The following is a 19440-nucleotide window of genomic DNA, read 5'->3' on the forward strand; positions in this document are numbered from 1 at the left end:
AAATAATCTTGACAAACTAAGACTGTGGGATGATGTAATTACAAACACTTAGCTGCTTTGACCAACAGAATAAGCATCAAGATGTTCTTTTAAGTTATATAAAATGAGTATGTTTATTATTTGAGATTATTTTCAGCATAAGAAAAAAAAGCTGATGCACTGAACATATAAAAACAAAAATCTCTGTGTCCATTTACGGTCATGGATGAAAATTAGATTCTTTGATTTGAAGGTGTGTTTAAACTTTAATATGATACACTGAAAAATATATTTTTAATTATTTCAGTGAATCCATGGGCCATCTAGTAACCCAGAAAATACATTGTTCCACGGACAAATATGATATATATGGAGAAATATTTCATTAAGCTTTGTGTCCTTTAGTGCTTTGCGCTTTGTGCTCCTTATGACGCTGGTGTTTCTCAGCACATAAGGGTGATTCAAGCTCTTTGAGTCTATTTCTTTACCCTCTGATTTTTTTTGTGAAGCACTGAATGGGACTTCTAGTCCTGCCCTGCAATCAAATCACTGTAATGAAAAGAACATGATTTTTAGGTAACCAGAATGGTCTCAGATTGATCAAAAATCACATTCACCAACTCTGTGCTTTTGCCTACTCATTTGCTGCAGAGAGAATGCCACATTCTTTTCCTCTTGACAGAAGCTTCAGGTTACAAGATGACAATATCAGGAAATTAGAGACTGGTTGTCAGTGTCAGTGAAGTGCACTGAGATGAAGAAAAGCACCTAGCAGTCTTCTCAGACCTCATGGGCTTGGTTAGTTAGTTAGTTAGTTAAATCCTCCATGATATCTGTCTCCCATTTAACCTTTGAGAGCAAATAGCCTAAGCATTTTAAAAAACATTAGTCACCTAAAGAAAAAGTATACCTAGTAGACACATAAATACCTTTGCAAATCTGCTCATTGCTCTTCTAAATATTTTAAGTGCTCTACAAATGTTAACTAGTCTCATTTTCCTAGGTAATTTCCTGGATTAAAGGCTGAGCTATTTTAGTTGCTAATCCCCAGTATTAACAAAAGACTGCTTGTCTTTCTCCTGAAATGTTGATATACCAAGCTCTCCTCCTTCTTTTCAGTCATCTTCTAAGTATGGGTTAGATGTTCTAAGTTCATTTCAAACATGACTTTATGCAAATGATATTCAAAAAGACTGCAAAAATAAGTCATTTGCTCATGTTCATAGAGGTAGGCATGGTCTACCCACCACTCAGATTTCACAGGCATGGTCTTTGTTCTTCTCTCCTTCATCCCTTTCTCCTCCCCAAAGCCCTGAAAGAAGCTGGGAGTTGACTACATACACAGACTTAATGGGAATGGGGCTCTGTTTTTCTTAGTCTCTTAGTAAACTCATGAGAAAACAAATACATCCAAGTACAGCTTTAAAACCTCCTAAGGATAAATTGATCCATCTCCACTGACTGCTAGAAAGATACGTTAGCTTGTTTCTGGGGATGAGCAAAGAACATCTTCTTTCTCTCCCTAACAATGTCTTTCAGAAAGACTAAATTATTCTCTGCTCACCTGGAAAAATGGAAAATCATTTCTCCTCATTGTGCTGATGAGGCCGGCTCCAGACAGCACGAGCTTTGAGTTTTACTTCTGTCAGTTTTTCATCTCAGTAGAGTAGTTATTCACACCTGACATCTTTGCTTCTGCAATCCAATTTTACTAAGAGTAATGCAAGTGTTGAACTCAACACTTACTGCCTAGCATCATGCTTCTGACCAAGTAGATCCATTGATTTTCAACAAGATTATTACAGACTAAATGTTAAGCTGCTGAAGTCTGAAAAATCTGCAGTGAAGTCCATGGTGATGGATCAATTTATAGCAGTTGACTCTTTTTCAGTAAAACAGTGATCCTGCAAATGTTTCCAAAGCCAGGTGCCATGTTACTGCTTGTACATTCACATTAATAAGTAAACAGGGTCAGTATTAGAAAGTGTGAGGCAGCCCTAACTACAAATGTAGCTACTACACCACCTATAATAGCAGTGCCACTGACAGAAAAGGTTTCATAAAATGAACTGCCTCAGACTTACTTGGCAAATTCAAGATTTCTGAAAATTTGGTACAAAGTGCATGAATAAATAATTGTCAATTAAAAAAAGATGCTGCTGCTACAGAACTGCTTATTACTTATTTTTAAGATATGTTTATGCATTTGAAATATTTGGTAACATAGCACCATAAAATAGTGCTTTTCTGTTTTTGTTGTGAATAATTTTATGAACAATCTGAATGAAATCTAAAGAAGGGACAATGGACTTTATTTTGTCGTCAGTTACCTGAACATCCTTTTGCCACTATTAGCAAGGCTCAGGTTGCACAGCTAGCTCTGAGGCTGGACACTGTCTATTTTCCAGGTGAGCAGACTACAGTCAAGAGGAAAAAGAAGGGAGTCATGACTCCAGCTTCCCCTGGCACACCAGGCACGATGCCAGGGCCAGCAGGCAGCTTTGGAAGAGAGGCAGAGTAGCCCTCTTGTCTCCTTTCCTGCTCTCTTTCCCAGCCTACAGTCAAGGGCCAGTTAGGCCCTGGAATAATGTAAATTATTACATGCAGAAAACAAGAAATGAAGAATGAGCCATCACTGTGACCATCCCTTCCTCCCCACCCCCCCCCAAAAAAAGAGTTATAATCAATAAAATGCGAAAATGCTGCCTTAGAGGGTTAGAGGCAGGGGTCCAAGCCAAATACCCCAGGGCAGCATTGTCTATATTGAACTTTGGACTAGGTTCCATTCACACACTAGGAAAATCCTTCTGGTCTGCACCTGCTGAACATTTAAATGTCCTCAAAGTGCAATGGGCCATGGTGGAACTTCTTCAGATGGCATTTCTTTCAAGACCCCCTCTTTTATCCCTTAGCTTCATCAGGATGCCCTTGTAAAAGTCATTCAGGCTCCCACTGTAGGGCCCATCTCTCTCCCCACCCTAGCTCAATATCCTGTGTTTCTGTCCAGTTCCTGGGAGTCCCACCATCATCATTATTCAAAGATCTGTACTTCTCACTTCTGCAGCCAGGGAGGCAGAAGTCCTGCAGATTTTTGTTACAGACCCCAGGATGACACTTCCTGTGAGGGGAAGAGGGAAAAACTGTCTGAGTATATCCGCACAAATACAAAAAAGGAGATAAAAGACACCTCATCAAAAAACCCTCCTGCTGGTAATCCTGAACACTTGGTTTTGCAGTGTTTTTCCATAAGGAAGCAGGGTGGGCCTTGGAAGGGCCAGCAGGAGGCAACAGCACAAGCGCTACCTTGACCCTAAAAATAGCAGAGGTAGCAGTTTCCTCTTCCAGGAAATGCCAGGAAAGGCAGGGGCAGCGGTGTGCACTCCAAGGGATCTCACAGGTGTGCACCGCAGGGAAGTCCTGACTTCAGTCCTGACTCTTTCCTTTGCCTCCTGGTCTATCTTCAGTCCTCTCCTCCTTCTCCCTTTCCTGTTGCCCTCTCTTTTTATTCCTGCCAAATACCACCTTCTACCTCTCTTTTGAGGATCAAGACATGCGAGCAAGTCCATTGTAGAACATGTAATAGAGAAAAGAACACAAGAGGGACAAAAGTGAAGGTTCTTTAATACAGGAAAAGAGAGTAAAATATTGTAAACAGAATCATCTCAAGGCTCTTACTTTCTCTTAAAGATTTTAAATGCAAATTCTCGTCACCATTATATTGAAGCTCCAGATGTTGGTATTACTTTCTTTTATATTCCCACAACTCTAGAAAAACATATCAGGGTATTAAACATGAAGCCTACTTGTTCAACAGCACAAAATTGAAATGAAGTACTCCTAGTACTAGATTAAACCCTTAAGGAACTGAGTTTACATATTGCAAAATCTAAGTTTTGTGTTTTTTTTTTTTTTAATGTAAGAGAATATCTAATTTTAACTAGGATTTGTAGTATTACTTAATCTGTAGCAAACATTAAACATTTTAGTCTATAGTTCATATTTATAAGCTGCTAACACTCATTAGCCTCACCATGAGTGGGCATGGTATCAGAAATAGCAGTTTCTATTCTTACTTCATCATTCTTTTAAACTTCTCCCATCTGCAGCTTAGCTACCAGGACATTACAATTCAGAATTTTATACTGCAAATAATAGAACAAAACTAATACATGGTCACAGTTAACATTGGCTGCCTTCCATTTTTATAAAAACTTTTGTATGTGTGCAAACCCCACAATATTGGGCCTGCTGAGACAAGTAGATTTTTTTTTTCAGTATTGCCAGCTTTCAAGATATTACCATTAATTTCATTTCATTTCTGGTGTCTTTCTTAAAGTTCCAAGCTGATGATGAGGCTTCAAAGAAATTCTTAGCATTCTTTTTTAGGCTATTAAATGTCTCATTCTTGCACGGCCCCTGAAATAACGTAAAAGTATTACCCAAGCACAAGCAGAAAGTATTGCCCGTTAAATGGCAGGGGAGATGGAGCTGCACAGCAACTATGACAGCATCGTGTGGCACAGGAGCAAATGCCATTCAGACTGATGCCACCGAAAAAGTCATCTCCTTATATTCTTCCCAGCCCACTCCCCTGCTGGGTGATCTGTGCCTGAATGAAGGGCATAAACATTGTTCATATATCAGAAGGGAAAAAAAAAGAAAAAGAAATACCAATGACATTCTTCTTTAAAGGCCTTTCATTTCTTAGTCCACATCATTATTTTTTCAGGGATCTGACTCATCATTTTGAATGTCATTTCTGGTAATTTTCACAGGCTACAGCTTTTGTCCTGTTAAGTGGAACAGTCAAACAGTCTGCTTTTCCCTTATTTTTTAGAAGTCCTTGAATTCCTCTCTGATAATTGTCATGTATGCAGCTTTGTTTTTGTCAGATGGAAATGGCTGAAGTCAAGCTTACAGATGATATGGCACGTTCTCTGCTATGGTATAAGGCAAAATGAAGGCTGGAGTTTCATGTATTTCAGTTTATGAGTGTGTTCTCTCTCCCTTCAGTGCTTTGCTTTGGTTCATGTACTGCTTAAAAATCAGGAACTGGCACAGAACAGCGTGGTGGATTTCTCATTACAAGAAACATCTCATTGTAATGCAGTCATTGTCTGTAGATACACAATGCCAGCACATGATTTTCCAATTATTGCTCAAGCAAATCTATGAAATTAAATTCAAGTATGATTTCATGTAACAGTAAAATTACATAACCACCTGTTTCATTTCCATGAAGAACAATATTTCAGCTCCCCTTTTTTCTTTGTTAATTTTTATCTTAGATTTCCTACTTTTCACTGGTGAATATTTGGTATGGTGTTGCTTTCCTTCTGGCAAGGTGATGTCTTTGCTCCAAGCATATTGCATATTGTAATGCAATTGGCAAGATACCTCCATTCCTGAAAGCATGTTCCAGGAAAACATGCTCTTTTTATGCTATTCATTTAGAAATGTCTCCCATGTCTGCATCTTTTCATATCTAACCTTATACCTCTCCCATGCACAGGTGATTGATCATTATCAATGAAGGACAGATGTTATGGTTATCCATAAGGAGACCAGGTACACAGATGTGTGTATGGCTTCCATACAGTCAGCAATAGGCAACTTTCCCATTGGCACAGACATCCAAAGCTAAATGCCTACCATTATTGTTTGATCCTGTCAGCCAAGAACAACTTTATATATACAAATCGGACTCCACCAGCTTTTCCCACCTTTCTACTTAGAACAAAGCCTTACTTTATATTTGAAATACAGAAATATAGGGCTAGAGAAGTGATATCTTGGTCCATCAAATGTATTCATGACATCTAGACACCCAGCCACATCAACTAATCCCTCTCAAAAATGATCAAGGTTCATTTACTGGTACCTAATGATACCCACCCCCCTGCCCATTGCTTCTGTTGAATATTGTTCCAGGAATTCAAGTTGCTAATGGTTAGAAAGTTTATAATTTGCAGTTTAAACTTTTTCATGATCAGTTTACACCCAGTTGCTCTCTTGGCAGCATCGTTCTTTAAATAGCTCTTTGGTTTTCTTTGTATTTACCTCGCCGCCAGGGCGCTTGTGAGCTAGAGAGGTGCATGGCCTGATGGGAAGTAATGAGGCAGTATATCTTCAGGTATAATGTTCAAATCCTCACTTTGCCTTAAATTCTTTGTAAAGTCATTTTGTGTTGTTAAAACGTAAAACATTCTCTCTTTAAGCAGGATGATCAATGAAGCTTTTATAAGACCTGTACTATTAGCATAACAAAGCAGCTGTATTAGGTTTTATTACTTATTTAGTAGGTTTTATTATTTGTTATGCAAAGCAAATACTTCAGACCCAACATGAAAGTAGGTGCGTTGGAAACCCAGAGTTATATTTTGAGTCTGCATTTGTAGATTGAGAAGGAATGAGAGAAATTTAAGTGGGTGATGGGGGGAAGCAGTCAAGAGACTGCTAGGAAACATCCCAGAGGATGAGAAGAATATGAGGCTATTTGATTAAAACATACAAAAAGGAAGTAGGGTCAGGAGGGAGAACAAGAAGAAAAGTAAAAGAATGGTTGAAAAGTGGACAGCTGATGATAATCTAAGGACATTGGGTTCAGGTATTGTGAAAATGGCTGGTTGTCCTGCAAAAGGCTGCAATTCTTTAGCCTCTGAAATCACTGTTATTACTGTAATCGTGCCCATAGAACGATCAATTTGTCAAACTCACTAGATTCACATAACATGCAGTCACAGTTTGGTAAGTCAATGATGTTCTAGTTACTGTATGTGCAGTTTAGTAAAGTCTGATTCTAGTACTATTTATATAACATCTATAAGACCTCTGCTATAAAACAGAATAACTGTCAAACTCAAACCTTCTTTAGATATGTGCTTTATTTCAATTAGAATTTCTTATTTTTAGATGCTATTTTTTAATCTGGAAAAGTTAATTCATGCTTTTGGAAAGTCAAAGCAATGAACACAGAAATGTGTGCATTTTTCCAAAGGAGAAAAAAAAATTCCCACGGAAGTGTTCCTGTGCTGATTGAGATTGGCTTCCAAAGGAAAATCCCCATCCTCTGAATAGCGGTGTTATTGTGGTAGAAGCTGAGGTAATAAATATGATAGTGCGAGGTCAGAGAGGGGTATTCCTGCTTAGCATAACAGCCATGTCAATCATGATAACAGTCTTTCTCCTTCCCCCTCTCTGCTAATCTGTCACATGGAAAGACAATGCTGCTAGCAAAGTCCCAATCCTCTTAAATCTCAACATTAGATTGTAATATAAAATTGAAGTCATCAAATTTAAGCATAGGATACATACATAATTGTAGAACTGAACAGTTTCTACTGTACCATTTGGCTCAACTGCATGGTGCCATGTAAGAATTAAATGCAATTATGTCTTTAGGTGTAAATGGAACTGCATTATCATTTACGTGATAATGTTCTGTATCCTAAAATTAATTTAGAAAATCCACGTCTGACTTTACTGGACCATGCCAACAGTATCTATGCTATCTAGGAGGCTAAAGCAGGAGAGTCCTAAGATAGTGCTAAATGGACTGTACCTGTATACGGTACAATCCTGCTTCTTCCTCCTCTACTTCACACATTCTTACACACACACTCCTGCTTTTCCCTTCAGGCAGGAACATGCACAACGAATTGCAAGCAAAAATGTGGATACAACAGCTCAAAGTCCAAAAAACTCTGGGCTGTAAACAGAGGGTTTGAATTAGCTTTTAAAGCATTTTGTTTGTTTGGAAAATTTTCATATAAATTGTGTGTTGTGGAGAGATACACAGTATTACCTATGCATTTTCTTAGTCTGCTGTGTATTTTCTTCCCACAGGATAGAACACAGATACAGAGGGGACTCTGAAAGGCGGAGTTTTCACTCAGAAAAGCTAAATGGTGTTTTTTAATGGGCTGATTTATAAGCGTGATAAAGATTGTTTCTGATGACTTACATGAGATTCATTACAAATCATAGTAAAGCCCAAAATGTGGAGGGTGGGAGGCATACACTTAGTGTTCTGGCACTCAGCACAATTGCAGCCAGGAGAGTGGATTTTAGAAACTCCCGAGTAAAGCAGCTGTCACAGGAGATGGTACTGCAAACATGTTTGCTGTTCTCACAGACACCTCTCTTTGGGTGCATAAGCAGGCAAAAGCTTTTGGAAGTGCCAGTTCATTCCATCAGCTGCTTGTCCTAGAACGGAGGCCCTAGCAATCACACCCCAAACAGCTGCACAAATAGAGAGCAATCTAAAGCTTGACTTTTCTCTATCATAGTGCGCTAACCATACTATCTCTCCACACTCTTTGCCTTACTCCATAATAACATTTTACAATTAAATCTAGATCAAGAGTTAAAACAATGAAGATACAATTGCCTAAATAGCTGCAATAACTTTTGCACTGAGAAGATAACCAAAGACAATAAAAGAGGCATTTTGAAAGACTTCAGAAATTTCTTGAGCACTTCCTTTTCTGTATTTTATGGCTTTTGTAATTGGAGTCATAAAAATGGGGAGAAAGGGAAGTAATTTGTGAATTTGCACAAATCTCTTCCCTGGAATTCCAGAGGCTCTCTTGCCAAATTATGCAAAACCTTCTAAAATCTTTGCATGCTTTAAAAATATGAAGTAATCTACTTTGTAACTCTTTCTGGCTAGGTGTAATGGCACCATATTTCAAAGTGCAGCTCCACAGACTCTCCTTTATCAGATGATTAGCAGCACATGGTGTTTCTGAAGCAGGAGGCAAAAACAGAACTTAACCCTTTTACCTTTGCCTCCACAATCAAATTAGATCACTTTATGCCTAAAACTCATAAGACTGATATGCACTGAAAATATTAACAGGAGAGGGAGATAATTAATGCAACAAAGAAAAGCACTTAATTAAATAAAACCTTTCTACTTTCCCCTGTTTTGCTAGATAAGTCTTTTGGTAAATGCTAATCTTCTGAGATGGCTGGCAGCTAAAAATGAGTTTCTGGGAATCAGATAGCAAAAATGTGCGGCTAGGAGACAATACTAAGCCTCCTTTGAGGTTCTTTAACATTTTCCCGATGACCCAAGCGTCCAGAGAAATACATGGCCATTACATTACGTACATTATACAATAATGTATATAATGCAAAATTCAGGTGTCACACAGAATATGGCTGCCAGGAGCAGGATTCATATCATCAACACATGGCATTGCCATTCTTTCCAAGTGTATAGACCATCTATGAAATCCAGTCCATGCAGAGATCTTTCAAGGGCTGGAAGCTTAGAGGAATGAGTCACAAACACCTAGGGGGTGACTGTGTGGGTTGAGATTTTAGCTCTCATTGTTTCTCAGCATACAAAATATACACAGCATAAGCCAATTATATTGAACACTGCTATAATGAACCCCTCTTGTTGATTGCTGTCTGCACAGTGCTTTAGAATAAAAGTTATAGTTACTCAACAGTGTTTGGCAGCTCTAAGAGTGCAATGGAAACAGATTTTGACTAAAGCAAAGCAGTTTTCTGCATGTAACTTTATTGCAATCACTGATTTTTCCAAATACAGGGGCCTCAAAGATTGGTTGTAATATCGTTAATGACAGTAACATATATTTATGGTGTCAAATTACATTGCATTTCTTCCACAATGGTCTAGTTCTGTCTACAATATTGAAAATTTTAGACCAGTTGTCCCCAAAGCCCCATACTGTGTGCCGGTTAGTTTCTGGGGTTGAAGAAAGAATTTGTCCTCCACCGTAAAAGTGCATGTCCAAGTGTTCTTACAAATCATGGAGATTTTATTGTGAAAATGGACCTCAACCAACACAGATCCATCATCCCTCATGTTCCCTATATCCATCACTAAATCACTTAGATATATTGTAGGGTCAGAAGCCTTCTCTCAATACCATGTCTTGCCTCAGACTTTATATAGCATGTGCACACTATCTGAGCCGAAAACAAATACCAGGGTGGGCATCTGAGCATGCCAAAATATCCAAGAATAGGTTTAGATTCCTATGCTTACATGATTCGTAGATGGCTACATGCACCACTATGCCTTTATTTTCTATAACAGCTCCCAGGGAATTAAATATAGATCCAGAAGTCTGCAAGCATAAGCACAATAATTACTGATAGATAAACTACAGCGCAAATACACATCGTGCTCACAGTCACCAGTGAATGTAAAGTAGCTTATCCCTCCCTGAAAGGATAAACAACTTCATGATTACCACGAGGTAAAAAGTCCCTGAGCCAACTACTGCGACAGAGGTAACGTAATGCACAGGATCCTCACTGACCTTGCAACAATTCATCTGAGCAGCCATATCCTACACCAAGGGTCGTTTTTCAGTATAGCCTTGACCACGAGCTCTGGTCCCATGTGACTGTTTAAATTCTTCCCCAGGACTGGCCTCTCAGGATATGTAGCTGCATAAGACAATTGTGCCCACCGTGTAGCCTATTCCTATGTTTTTAGTACAGTATATAAAGAAGATGAATGGTGGTGTTATGTAACAAACACCCCTTGCTTCTTACCCAGCAACTACTGTGGGCAGTTGCAGACACATTTTACACAGAATATGGTATATATATATATATTTGAGATTACCTTGTCCTCAATTTTACTAAATTTAGGAATACGACAAAGTAGCCCTCACTACTACTACTCAGATGTGTTTGTAAAGTGCTTTAAACATTTAGAGCGTACTAAATGCTAAATGTTAAATATCATTATGTCAGGCTAAGTACTAATGGTGTAGCAGTGAAAATGGCAGCGCTATAACACTCTTAATGTTCAGAAACCAATGACTAAAATATTCTTGTTTGTTTCAGCACAGCACAACTAAAAGCCCCTGGTAACACAAAGATGCATCTGGCTCAGTATCTAGAGAATAGAGACAAGTTTTTCTAATTACTTCTGACTCAAAAATTCAGTACTCTGGAAAGAATTATTCAAAATTATATGCCATGTTTTAGAAGCACCAGGTAAACTTCAGTTACTGCTGTGCAGTACAAATAAAAACATGTTTTGCTTAATACTCCAATGAAATACTGCTTACTCTACTTCAGATCAATCTGCATTTTAGTGTGGGAATTTTACAAATGTGATTCGACAGCTTGAAATACTGCTTCTACCGCACGGACAAATGTCAAGAAAATTATCCATCTGCATTCAGATTGGCACCCAAGTGCACTCCTGCCTCCAGTGAGAGGGTGTCTGGTGTCATTCAAAGGAACGGGTGCATTCATTTCTTTCCCAGCGTGAAACAAGCAGTATTTGTAAGTAAGTGACGGCATATTTACCACTCTGCTAGTGCCAGTTTCATCCTCACGTCCCAATTATTTTCCTCAAAATGTTCAGGTATGCTGTTTTGAAATCTTTCTCACTAAATGCTTAATTCCAGGCTGTTTAATGCATCCATGTATTACTGGGCCTGATTAAGGAATTTCCACAGATATTAAGTTAACAGAGAAAGTTCCAGGTAGTTGTTTCCTTAGACTCCTAGACAACACGCTGCCCTTAACATAGATCAACAGTGATTGCTGGATGAAAATGCAGGTCTCAACGAAATCTTCACTTAGAAATAAATGGACATCTTCTGAAAGAATCCTCCTTATGGGTGATAAAACTATCTAAACAACCATTTAGACATGTTTATCTTCCACAAAGCAATAAAGGAAAAATCAAGAATCATACCCAGGAACACACAAAACACAGTACTTACTTTTCTAATAATTGTAATTATTAAATATAATTTTTCATACCTTTGCATATACTCAGCAATTAATAGTGCATAGTAAGATGAATATCAAAGAAGTACTGCATATTTTTGATTTTGTTTATGCCTGTACAATGCAATTCTGATTCTTTGCATATGTCCCATTTCACCAGGTCATAACAAATCATATTTTGTCAAAAAGCATTTATAAATTCAGTCTAATCCGGTCACATGACACACACTCCAATGCACTTAGTACGAAAAAAAAAAAGCACTCTGTAATTCCAGTGATTTTTAAATGTAGACAGATGCATCAGATTACCCAGCAACTTGCATGTCAAGTTTATTATATTTCAAGTGTGTTTTCACTTAAGATCTCCATTAGAGATTTAAAATACTATTCCTCTTTGCTTTGAAACTGCAACCCACAAAGTACCGAAGAGTCAATTTTATGCTTTTTTGTGAGTGGAGTAATTGAGGTAGTGCTAATGCAAATTATCAAGGCATGCTACTGAAGGACTAGACATCCTTAAGTTTCTAACAAGATTAAGAAGTACCACTGTGCCCCTTACAGACTATTTTCTGAAAAGTAAAGCTGAGCAAAGGAAAGAAGCTGATGTGATTAAGTCTCATTTCTGGTGTTCTCATGGGACAATAAAAAATTAGGTATGTAAATTATGTCCTGGCTATATGCAGAAAGACAGGGAGTAAGCGAAAGGAGAAGGAAGAAGAACAAAAAAACAGACAGGTTTACCTGATACTGTACAACACTTTTCCAGTCTTAGAAATCCTCAGCAACTTGTTGTCTGTTGTGACATCATGGAAGTTTGCGCCCTTCTCATTGGCAAAGAATAAATCCGGCTTCCAGATAGAATCCAACATAGAGGGATCCAAGTCCAGGGAATCATCAGGATATTCACTGTAAGCCAGACGTGAGTCGTTCCACTGCTGTCTCAAAAAAATGTTCACTCTGTAGTCCTACAGAAATGCCACGTATAAAGGTTACTAAGCCACTTACCAAAATGGCCCCACTTTAGCTTTGTTTATGCTTTTTTTTAGACTACATATAGTACCACGGTTATAGCAAACAATTGTATTATTCTTTGAACATGAGAATTGTCATTTGAAGCTAAAGCAGTGTAAGTACTAAACAAATGCAACTGGTACATTTTCCAAATTGAAATTACTTCCAAGATGAAGAAAATATCAACTGCAACCTGAGATATTACATATAACTCCCTGTCAAATGTTATGGATTAACACGAGGGTACTTAGAAAATCAAAAAGCATTGCTGTTAGCTATTACCATTTCTACAGAGATTCTGTGAAATTGCTCATTTAAATAAATTGCTTACAGTATGTAAATTGATTATTTCTAATGTACTCGTGAATAGTTGCTCATTTCAGTAAAGCCCGATTTTTACTGAAAAAATTAAATCAGCACTTCTTATTTACTGTTTGTATCCTTATTCTGTCTACCGCATGCTTTTCTCTGTATGTTCCTGCATTCACTCCTCCCTCTCTGCATCCCATTAAAATCATTTTAATTGCATTCTTCTGCTCAGTGGTCTGTTAGTCACAACTGGGAAGCTAGCAATTATTTAGAGGTTCATTCAGAACCAACATTAAGACTATGTCAAGAACTGGCTATTAAAAGGGAGTGTGAAAAAAGAGCTTTTAGAGTCTAATCCAAAACTCACTGGAGGCAGTGGAAAAGTCATCACACTTGTTCTCCTTATCCTAAATCTCCACAGTCAGACAATAAAAGCTTTGCTTCCCCCAGATTTCCCTGCTATTGTTACATATTTTTTAATTACTAAATTTATCTGTCCAGTGAATGCTTTCTTAGAAATACACCTATTCTTCATCTAAAAGGAAAATATTCAAGAATATTTATACAAATTACATTATCTGAAGGAACATGGTAGCAAAATAATTTTGTCAGCTCTGCAACTCTTTCGCCTTTCTAATTTGTTTTGTGATTGCAATATTACATCAAAATGGCAGCATTGTATTTTTAACTTGGAAAATGTATGCATTGTCATGTGTTTAGGTAGGACATTCAATTGCATTTCCTAAAGAATTTATCAGCTTCGAAAAATAAGTAAGTATTACTACCCTCTTTAAAGATGCAGTAAGCTGTTTGTGCAATATGTAAGCTCCATTGAATAAGCCCCTCCAAGCATCAGTACTTCCCAGTTCATTCAGTAGGTTCATGTTAAAAAGTGTGCTGTACCCCTGACACAACATTTCCAACAGCCCCAACAACCAAACAGATGTTTTTGAAACCTTTGGGGTGATATGTCACGATCTTAATAGCAACATGATTTTGCTGCCTTCTTTATCATTTTTGTTTCGCTAGTGGGTCAAAACATAAATGGCTACTAATCACAGAGACAGATCTAGTAGTGGTCTCAAGAGTAATCCTGCATCTATTTTTCACAACCCACTTTTTTGCTGTGGTGTGGTTTTATACATCTTAAGATCAAATAACTGCTTGGAGTTCTGAAGTTATAAAGTCTCTTCACATCTCATGAACATTCGTTAATTCTTTGGTCTTAGAAAAAGAGTTTGCCTTACAAGAGCATGTAGGACAGTTTCACTCATAAATATATAGGAAAATAATTTTAATTCTGAAATTTTAATTCAGAAAAGAATGCTGGAGCTGAATCAGAGATTGATGATAGAATAAATGCACTAAAACCAGCTGCACAACTACCTTTAATTTTTCTTTGAAATAAGAAATAAGGATTTTTTTTTTGTTTCATGACACAGAAATCATAAATCAGGTAATCACAAAATGCTTTAGAGACATCTAAAAAAAAATGTGCCTTCATGAACTTTTGATGATTTAGGTAACAAAAAGCAGTCTGAAAAATCCCTATTCAAAGAAGAACTTGCTTATGACATATATTATACCAAAAACATAAATAATACTTATAGGCTTATACTCTCTTTTTCAACCTCTTTAAAAACATATCAGACCCATCACACTGATGCACTTAGAAATACTTTCTCTCTGCATATAATGCTGGTAGAAGCAAAGCAACACTTCAGCTTGTGTCTGAATGGCTTTGTTTATAGGCTTGGGAGTAAAATATGGAAATAGTAATACAACATGAACAGTTGAAAGCCATCCTTACTTTTTCTTTCTTCTGCTTGTCACAAAAGCAGTAAAGAGGAACGTACATTTACACCATGCAGCTAATCAGGTGTAGCATTTTAAATTGACTTTTTCCTGTGCTAGCATTCTGGGTCTCTTAAAAAAAAGAAAGGACATTCTTCTGAGAATGACAACACGGAATCGAGAGAGAAATATCATTCCATTCCCCTCACACTGGGCAAAGTCAGGGACCTCAATGCTGCATCCACCAAGGCAACTGCTAAGATCTTCAGCAAAGTTCTAGGTCCTTTCAGCTGCCGGCAGCTACTCTGGAAGCAGCAGTGATGGAGGAGTCCTCTTCCCTCCTCAGTGCTATTTTCTTTCTGTGAACTCATCTTCTTCCTCCCACCTTTCCCTCCGATGACTTTAATCACCCAGGTGTTGAGTCAGATATCTGAGTCAAACAGCAGGCTTAGCCGGTGCATAGAGAGGCTTGCTAGGGAAACTGCATCTTTTCTGTACCCTAAATATGATTACTGAGTGGAATACAGTGGCTTAACTGCAAGGTCATGAAGGTCGTGCAACAGAAAAGCAATTGGTCACCCATTTGTTATAAAGTATTCAACATGGCCCCAATGGCTTCAGTGGGACTGTTTGATGTAATCAAAACTATACATATAAATTATTGAATCAGGATCTAGCAAGCTTATTTATGTTTTTTTTCTAGTGGGAAAATACTAGCACCCACTCAACCACAGCAAAGCTCTATTGCTCCTAAAATTTTAAGAAGAATGACAAAATTTTCCACTAACGTAAACACCTAAAATGCAACTAGAGTTTGGTCCATTTATTCGAGTAAAGTATTTGCTGCATAGCATTACTCACTGATTAGGGGATATAATGACAATAATAATGTCCTCATAGTTAGTCATTTCTATAATTAACAATTAGCTTGTCCTCTTAGCTTCTCCTACAGGTGATAGCTAAAAAATTCTGGTCATTAGCAACACTGAATATCTGAATTCTTTGGGATTTTGCCCAGTCTGAAGTAGATTTATCATCTATGATACGCAACCACAGTTAGGCTGCACAGAGAATTTTCTACTGAATGCTGCATGTGTGAATGCTTCCAAAAATAGATACAGAGTTTACTGGCTTATGGGATGGGTTTTTTTTGTTCAGTGAAGTGACTCAGGAAGAGATTTTGCTCTTTGCAAGTTAGGAGTTTAATGAAAGAGAAGAGGATCAATAAAGAAAATTTCCTGTCATCTTGACTCTGGTCTGGTCTTTTTTTACTATTTTTATCTACTATTTTTATTATTTTGGTATAATATATATCATTCTAATTTGTAAGAGTAAAATAATTAATTGTGATACTGTTCCATGGGTGCATTATAATGAAGAAAGATTATTATGAATGCATTTTTTTTCCCTAGCTCTTTGAGAAAAACTCTCAACAAAATTCGTAAAGATTGTGTGGAATTTGTCTATTTGGAGAAAACCAGCACAAAATCCTGCTTTAATTCTTGCAGAAGAGTTTAGTTTTTAGGAAAATACATTGGGCATAGGAAATGTGCTGGCCTTTCACAAAAGGGTGACCCAGGTGTCAGGCCCAATCAGAGGAAAGAAGTAACCCCATGTTAAAGTTATTGAGAACATGACTTATTGATTTTGGTAGGACTGGAACATTAATCCTGATTGCCCTGTTCTTTTCTCCCCCTGAGAACTTTTCAAAGCAAGTTTTTATCTCTCAGAGTTTACAATGACCTACTGTAGCTCTTCCAAGTTATATTCCAAAAATGTGCCTTCGGTCCATCTATATCGTTTCAGTAAGTATACCTTTCCTCTGAGACAGGAATGTCTCTTTTTGACTTATAGTCCAGTGTTTTAAATGAATCTTTTAGTTTTATGTCATAACCATCAAGAAAATGTAGGCAAAAGTCCTAGGAGTCAAACAGAACTCATTTTTTTTATCACAAGAGCTACCAACATTTTACCAACAATTGTATCTAGTTCAGAACAAACAAAGTAAGTGGAACAGTAACTGATCTCTTCCTCTCAGAACAGTCTTGAAACATCCTAAAACTAGTCATATCATTCATTGAAGAAGTGACAACATTAATAAAATTGTTACCAAACCATTGAACAGCATCTAAGAGAACTCTCCACAGTTTTGGCAAATATTATGAACAAAGCAAAATAAGAAAGCCAACGGTCTTTGTTTTCAGCTACTTGAATGTTTAGCTGTTTTCAGCAAAATGTGTTAATGAACATTGGAAAGGTACACATTAACATATTTGATAGACGGTAAAATGCAATGAGGGGATTTAATCAAAGCAATGGAGGAGTCTAATTAATGCAATCAGCATTAGGTCGTGCAAATATTTTCATTGAATGCCATCTTGTAAAGCCAGTGACGTGCAGGTTTTTCTCTATTTAAACCTATGCTGATGTCTCTAACAGCTAAGACAGACAACAGACATGGCTGGAGAAAAGGGGCTGTACTCATATCTGTCTTCTAACTGCCCTTTAAACAGGAAGAATGAAGTCTTCCAAAAATCTGAAAATTATGTGTTAAAAATTATAAATTACATCAAAATATATTTATTTTCCTGTAATAATAATTTTATTTTTTTCATTGAGATAATTTTAAAAGATTGCAGATTGGTATTCAATGCATTGTTTACTTTATCGCTGTATATTTTATGGCTGTGTCTTTCCCATATTCAGTAATAAAACAACTTGTCCTAGTTACAGCTTGCTTTTTATCTCTGAAAAATGTTAAATTACATGGTTTAAAAATATATGTATTTAGGAGTAGAGGACTTGTGTTCCTTGGGGACCTCTTTCTAAAATGGCAACAACAATTAAAATTACATTTATATTAAATATTTATATATACTAAATAAAACACTTAAATTAGGCTAAATATCCACTCTTCCTTCAGAAAGCAAAGATCACAAGGCAATATCTATCCCATGATATAAAGAAATAGCCTCTGGTATACCCTAAGTCCTTTTAGAGCTAGCAAGTTCATTAGCAATTATCAAGAGTTCTGTCCAGAGTTAAAAGTGCTAAGCAATTTTATTGCCTCTGGCTTCAGCAAACACAGAAAGACCCCCTCAATGTGTAGGAATCCTCATACACCAGACTAGTGAAAGCTCTTTGAAATTGCTTCATAAGTGTCCATAGCTCCTTTCCTGAGGGGATGCACGTAGGTCTCACAAAATGTGATATATTCAGTGCAGGTGCAAGCATCCTTTATTAGCTTATTCTGTCACAAAGGAGACTTGAAGAATCCAAAAACAGCCTGAAATGTGTCACTAGTTCCCTTTCGGAATGTGTTTAACTCACTTCTTGCATGCTAATACCTGATCATTTTCATTTCTTGAGAAAAGCTTTTACTATGAGAAGGCCACCAAAAACACTCTGAAGATTAACACCAGTTGCCAGGTATATGCATGCTTGAAAAAGTAATTGATTTTTCCAATTGCTTGAAACAAAGGATTAAAAAACTCAGCACTATTTCAAATGGTTTCTTTTTCATTTTTCTTAGCAAAGTTTAAGGAAAAATGACAATTCCAACCATCTTCCAAACCATCCCCAAAGAGTAATTGGACCAGAATTAGCATTTTTGTTTTATCTCTGACTTCTCCTGTCTTAAAGTTAAGCATTTTTAAAATTAAAAACTCATATTCAAAAGAGAATTAAAGCATTTAAATTTTTAAACATCACAATGGAAATCCTGAATTTGAATTTAGTTAAAATACTCTGTCAGACCTCTGGAATCCCTTCATTTCCTAATATCAGTTTGTCCCTCAAAATTCCCTGATCTCCTCATAGTTATATTTTTTAGTCATTTGGCCAAGTTACTGATGGGATGCAATTCACAGAGAAGTAGCTGGATTCGTTAGTTTTAAATAAGATAGATAAGTTACCTACATCAGCATAGCCTGCAGATTCAGCATGTGGTGCAAAACGCACACAAGATGCCAAGTAGGCATTAACAGGCATCCCCAAAGCTGAACTCCAATATTCTGCATCTTCAATGCTAGTAAGAGTTGGGAAAGCTCCCCTGGGATCTCTCCACTGGCTGCCATCACAGTCACTAGAGACTGTGATACAGTCACTACAGCTATGTCTTAAGATTCGATAGTCAAGTTTAGTAACTTACATATCTCTATTGCTATTTTATATTTCTTTTATTTTAATTCAACTGGTTTATTTTTCATAAGTTAAGAACTTACTGTCCCCATGACTACAGCTTCTCTATTCTACATCACATCCCACTCCTTCACAAGATGGCTTCAATGGCCAGTCCCACTCACCATTGTAGTTTCTGCTATTGAACCAAAGCTGTTGATAAATATGTTGCAGGTAACATTTACAGGAGGACCTGCAAGTTGAACAATAAATAGAAAAATTGACAGGTTGCGTTCATGACATATATTAAGTATTGTTGTTTTCTTGCCAGCGGCAGCATAGCACTTACCATTGTGGTTTCTGTGACTGATCCAAAACTGTTGATAAAAATATTGCAAGTAACGTTTACTGGAGGACCTGTGGAATGCAATAAAAATGTTGCAATACACATTGAAACAAAGGCACAGATCCCACAGCCTCCATACAATCTGG

At 37.2% G+C, this 19440-nt stretch overlaps 1 protein-coding gene across 4 annotated transcripts in view; it reads right to left on the bottom strand.

Moving 5' to 3' along the window:
* GLRA2 (glycine receptor alpha 2) overlaps positions 1 to 19440 on the bottom strand; it is a 120977-nt gene that overhangs the window by 81765 nt on the left and 19772 nt on the right. For 3 of the 4 annotated variants that reach the window (XM_088520210.1, XM_010215783.2, XM_088520209.1), the window contains exons 3-4: positions 19298 to 19365; positions 12457 to 12680 (exon numbers count right to left, since the gene is read on the bottom strand). In XM_088520210.1, coding sequence (XP_088376336.1) covers positions 12457 to 12680; positions 19298 to 19365 — 292 coding nt within the window. Of the gene's footprint in view, positions 1 to 12456; positions 12681 to 19133; positions 19202 to 19297; positions 19366 to 19440 lie in introns of all 4 variants that reach the window. The other variant, XM_010215785.2, reaches the window with a different exon arrangement.

This window comes from Tinamus guttatus, unplaced genomic scaffold (assembly GCF_059628265.1).
Source record: "Tinamus guttatus ecotype Peru unplaced genomic scaffold, ASM5962826v1 Tinamus_guttatus_pri_ptg000083l, whole genome shotgun sequence".
NCBI classification, from domain to species: domain Eukaryota; kingdom Metazoa; phylum Chordata; class Aves; order Tinamiformes; family Tinamidae; genus Tinamus; species Tinamus guttatus.